Genomic DNA, 5728 nt, shown 5'->3' on the forward strand with positions numbered 1-5728 from the left:
GAGAGCAAATAATGAAAAAGCACAAAAGAAAAGAAAAAATTCAAAGATCTGGGAGGTCACAAAAGCCGGGATGAGACATGCAACCGTTGCAAGATATGTAGAAACACATTTAACTGTCTAGGTGCATTGCATTCCCCAACGTACGATTCCCTATGTGTTAATTGTCTCAAACTAACCAGTTTGTTGTGTATGCTATTGAGAACATGTTCTGTTTTTAAGGTGGTTAGTTTTATAGTAACCTGGCTTCGCACCCTTACTTTACAAGATCCAAAGGAAGTGTTGAAATGACGTTAGAGAGTCATCTACCAACAATTCCCCCCAGAGGATAGCCTGTTGTCGGTTATCCCAACGTTAGAGTCAGCATCTGCTGAAGAGAACAGGGCACTGCGCCTCTGCATGTTGGAAATGTGGGACGCTTGGTCTAATGGTAGAGAGCTGCCTAGTGCAATACCTGGTTTTCCCAAGCTGGTTCCCAAAATAAGTGGAACTTCCAACATCCCTATAAATTACCCGACCACCCCATTCGGATACCCCACTATGTCGGCCCATTTAGCTGGAACGCCTTCTGATGTTTGCCCCTAAGCACTAATTTCGGGAGTGGCTTCTAACATATTCACCGCACCACCCACCTCGGCTACGGCACAACCAATATTGCCCAGGCCAAGCTTTGAGCCGTCATCCTTTACTTTCCAAATACCACCATTTCCATCAGACATGGCTCAGGTCACCACAAACTCCTACCCTCAACCACCTCGGTATGAGTTTACCGCGGGACAAGAGAGAACTGTAAAGAATCCCGAGCAAGAGAAGATCACTCGGAAAATGAAAAACATAGAACAAAGTTTCAAGAACATACAAGGCCTGAGTGGCTAGAAGAGTGTCTCCTACGCTAACTTGTGCATGTTTATCTGCCCATCGGTTTCAAGACTCCCAAATTTGAAAAATATGATGGACATGGGGACCCCATAGCTCACCTGAAGATGTATTGCAATCAATTGAGAGGAGCGGGCAAAAAAGAAGAGCTCCTAATGGCTTACTTCGGGGAGAGTTTAGTCAGAATTGCATCCGAATGGTATATGGACCAAGACATCTCCCACTGGCACATATGGGATGACTTGGCCCGAGACTTTGTCAAACAGTTCTAGTACAATGTGGGTTACTTTGGTTCCTATTCAAGCACCCTGCAATACTATTACCCTCACCAAGATGTGGCATATGCCATGACTCCTCAGCCTTATGCAGTGATGAATGCCTAGCCATACGCTCGGCCACAATAACAGTATAACTAGAACCGAGCTCCACCTCCCAGAAATAACCCTCCTCACCAAGCTCCATATAATCCTCGTCCACCATAGAATAATTTTCCATATAATGCCCGTGCCCGTGAACCACCTAGAAAAACCAACTTTACACCTATCAGTGCATCATATTCCAACCTCTTCCCAAAGTTGGTCCAAATGGGTTTGTTGCAGCCCATACCTCCAAATAGGAAGAACCCAGAGTCACCCTCCTACCGACCAGGTACCCGATGTGCTTATCATTCAGGGGTAGAAGGGCACGACACTGAAGATTGCTGGACTCTTAAGAGAGTAGTCAAGAACTTGATAGAGCAAAAGTGGGTAGTGTTGAAGGATAAGGAGGTCCCCCAATGTGACCAACAACCCATTACCAGCTCACAACAACGGGCCAGTTATTGGGATAATTTGTAAGGACAAAGAGTTTGACCTGGCTTTGAAAGTTATCATTGCTATTGCCGATGTTGAAAAGAATCCCAAAACGGCAGCAAAGCAAGCTAAGGATGAGAAGAAAAACAAACCCACTCCTCAAAGCGTAGAAAAGGTTGTGGAAACCAAGACCGGGGCAGTACCTCTTAAAGATGACATTCTATATGTTCCTAGGGCCCCCAGAAAAGAACAGTTTATGTTGAGTCCTCCTAAAAGGTTTGAGGAAAACAAGGTCACGCTTACGGTACCAAAGATGTATGTACCAAATGGGACTTATGTGGTGCAGGGGCCGATATTTTCACCCAGGATGATTGAGCACATGGTTATCAGCCGCACACCACAGAATCCCATGAAGGACCCCACTACCGTCCCCTGGAACTACAGTAAAGCAGTGGTAAAGTACAAGGGAAAGGAAATCATGAGGGAGGTGAATGAAACAAACCCATCTAGAAAGTACCTCAATTTGGAAGAATTGGACAAGACCAAACAGAAGCGTTTTCCGCTTAAAAAGCCAATCAGTGCTGAAGAGGCAAAGGAATTCTTCCGAAAGATGAAAACCTCGGACTACGCTGTGATTGATCAACTCAGGAAGTCCCCCTCTCAGGTCTCACTTTTGTCTCTACTGATGAGTTCAAATGAGCATCAGAAAGTGCTATTAAAGATGCTCAATGAAGCATATGTTCCAGTCAAGACCACGGTAGAACAATCGGAAAGAATGGCGGAACAATTTTTCGAAGTCAACCGGATTTCATTCGGCCGAAATGATTTGCCTCTGCAAGGGGATGCCCACAACAAAGCTCTTCATTTGACTGTCAAATGTGAAGGATACTACGTGAAAAGAGTTATGTTGGATGGCGGATCTGAGGTTGACATCTGCCCTCTCTCGACCCTACAGAGAATAGAAATTGGGACTGAAAGGATTAGGCCCAACAATGTTTGCGTACATGCATTTGACGGCATCAAAAGAGATACAATCAGGGAGATTGACTTGATCCTAACGATTGGCCCTATGGATTTTGAAGTAACATTTCAGGTTTTGGACATGGACACCTCCTACAACTTTCTCTTAGGAAGGCCTTGGATCCATGCTGCAGGGGCCGTAACCTCTACTCTCCACCAAATGGTTAAGTTTGAACATGAAAACCAGGAAATCGTGGTCCACGGAGAAGATGAACAATCAATTTATAGGGACCCGTCAGTCCCATGTCTGGAGGCTAAGGAAGGTAGTGAGCACATAGTCTACCAGCTTTTGAGATCGTGGTCGCAGACCAGTGTGAGGAAGGAACCCCGTGTCCTCAACCTTTCTTGTCAAACGCGTCAATCATGGTCACCAGTGAAATTATCAAACATGACTACAAACTCGGGAAAGGGCTCGAGGCATCTTTGCAAGGCATTATGGAGCCTATCACTTTGACTACCGGTGAGAACTTGTTTGGTGTCGGTTTCCAAGCTACAGAAACCGACGTGAAATGGGCTAATAAACTTAACAACTATGGGTGGGTTCTGCCTCAGCCGGTCCCACATCTCGCCAGAATGTTTGTTAAGCCAAGATACATAAAGGAAGAAGACGAGGCCTTCACGGCCGAAGAAATTGAGGACATCTGTGGAGCAATGAGGCAAATGTTATATGAGGCTTATATGGTCCATCCGGGTGAAGGCTCACGCACTGCTGAGGTGCAGTATATGGAGCCAAATGCCAAACTTCAAAATTGGAAGGCTACTCTGTTCCCATTCAGGCGAGAATCCCGGTAGTTCAGTCTTGCCATCGTTTTTGCATTCCGAGTTATTTCAGGGTGTAACTCGAATGTTTTTAGTTTATTGTCTTTAAATTCCAATGTAAACCCTTCTATCTTAAAATTCAATAAAATGAAATCAATATTTCATTGTCTAGGAATCTCTCTCTTTATTCTTTCTGATTTTTTTATATTTTTTCTTATCTCTCTTTTCAGTTCTAATAATGCAAACTTAAATAACATGACATGCTTGCGGATTTCATGCCCAGATCCTAACACGCTGTCTAACTGTGAAATAATGAATCAAGAACCAGAATATGATGAAGATGAGGCTTTTAGGGAAATAAACCGAGAACTAGAACAATTTGAGAATAAGCCTAAGCCAAACTTAAATGAAACTGAGCCAGTTAATTTGGGTAGTTCGGAAGAGGTCCAGGAAACCATGATAAGCATTCACACTGATGAAAGAACTAGGGATGCATTGATTCAACTTTTGTTCGAATTCAAAAACTTGTTTTCCTGGTCCTATGATGATATGCCAGGACTGCGTGTTGATCTAGTGGTGCACAAGTTGCCAACGTACCCCGGTTATCCCCCTGTCCAACAAAAACAGAGAAAGTTTAAAACAGATATCAGTGACAAGATAAAAGAAGAGGTCACCAAACAGATGAAAGCCAGTGTGATTCGAGTGGTCTGATACACCATATGATTGGCTAATGTGGTCCCAGTGCCAAAGAAAGATGGGAAACCCCGAGTGTGTGTCGATTATCGGGATTTAAACAAAGCAAGCCCCAAGGACAATTTTCCATTACCAAACATCCATATCCTTATTGACAATTGTGCCAAACTTGAGATACAGTCTTTCATGGATTGTTATGATGGATATTATCAAGTTCTGATGGATGAAGAAGACGCAGAAAAGATGGCTTTCACTATACCTTGGGGTACTTACTATTACAGGGTCATGGCGTTTGGTTCAAAGAATGTCGGGGCCACTTACATGAAAGCTATGACTGCCATCTTTCATGACATGATGCATCAAGAAATTGAGGTGTATGTGGATAATGTGATCATTAAATCCAGAATGCAGGACGACCATGAGCGGGATCTGAGAAAGTTCTTTGAGCGTCTGCGTAAGTATGACTTGTAGTTAAATCCAGCTAAGTGTGCATTTGGAGTACGATTTGGGAAACTTTTGGGGTTTATAGTCAGTCGGAGGGGCATCGAGCTAGATCCAACAAAGATAAAGTCTATTCGGGATTTGCCTCCTCCAAGAACCAAGAAAGAGGTTATGAGTCTGCTGGGTAGGTTGAATTACATCAGCAGGTTCATTGCTCAGTTGACTTCCACGTGTGAGCCCATCTTTAAGTTGTTGAATAAAGATGCGGCGATTAGATGGACAAATGAGTGTTAGGAAGCTTTTGACAAAATCAAAGAATATCTGTCGAATCCGCCAGTGTTGGTTCTATCCGAGCCTGAGAGGCCTTTGTTTTTGTACTTGACAGTATTGGAGAATTCTTTTGGATGTGTTCTTGGGCAACATGATGTGACCGGGAAGAAAGAACAAGCCATATACTATTTGAGCAAGAAGTTCACTAGTTATGAAGCCAAATACACTTTGTTGGAAAGAACTTGTTGTGCCCTAACTTGGGTCGCTCAAAAGCTTAGGCATTACTTGTTGGACTACACCACCTATCTTATCACTAGATTAGATCTTTTGAAGTACATATTCCAAAAGCCGATGCCCATAAGAAGGTTAGCAAAATGGCAAATTCTGCTTACCGAGTTTGACATAGTCTATGTCACCCGCACAACAATGAAAGCTCAAGCCTTGGCGGATCACCTAACTGAAAAATCCTATTGATGATGAATATCAGCCTTTGAGTACTTACTTTCCGGACGAGGAAGTAAATTTAGTCGAGGAAATTTCGGAAGACACCAATGCTTGGAAAATGTTCTTCGATGGAGCTGTGAATGCAAAAGGTGTAGGTATTGGGGGAAATTTTAATTTCACCCACTAGTCAGCACTATCCAGCCATAGCCCAACTTCGTTTCTTTTGTACAAACAACACTGCTGAGTATGAAGCCTGCATTATGGGTATGAATATGGCAGTTGACATGGATGTGGATGAATTGTTAATCATGGGAGATTCTGACTTGATTATTCGACAAGTTCAAGGTGAATGGGAAACTCGAGATATCAAGCTTATTCCATACATGCAACATGTGGAAGATCTTAGCAAGCAGTTCAAATTCATCGAGTTCAGGTAC

General features: G+C 43.3%; 1 protein-coding gene across 1 annotated transcript; it reads left to right on the forward strand.

The window, feature by feature from the left end:
- The first annotated feature begins 1457 nt into the window (after positions 1-1457).
- On the forward strand, positions 1458-3476 carry LOC138870669 (uncharacterized). Its single transcript, XM_070148496.1, has 3 exons — positions 1458-1619; positions 1711-2947; positions 2992-3476. Exons 1-3 carry the CDS (start codon positions 1458-1460, stop codon positions 3474-3476), a joined length of 1884 nt encoding a protein of 627 aa, XP_070004597.1.
- Positions 3477-5728: the final 2252 nt, after the last annotated feature.

Source organism: Nicotiana sylvestris, chromosome 6 (assembly GCF_000393655.2).
Source record: "Nicotiana sylvestris chromosome 6, ASM39365v2, whole genome shotgun sequence".
Classification (NCBI taxonomy): Eukaryota; Viridiplantae; Streptophyta; class Magnoliopsida; order Solanales; family Solanaceae; genus Nicotiana; species Nicotiana sylvestris.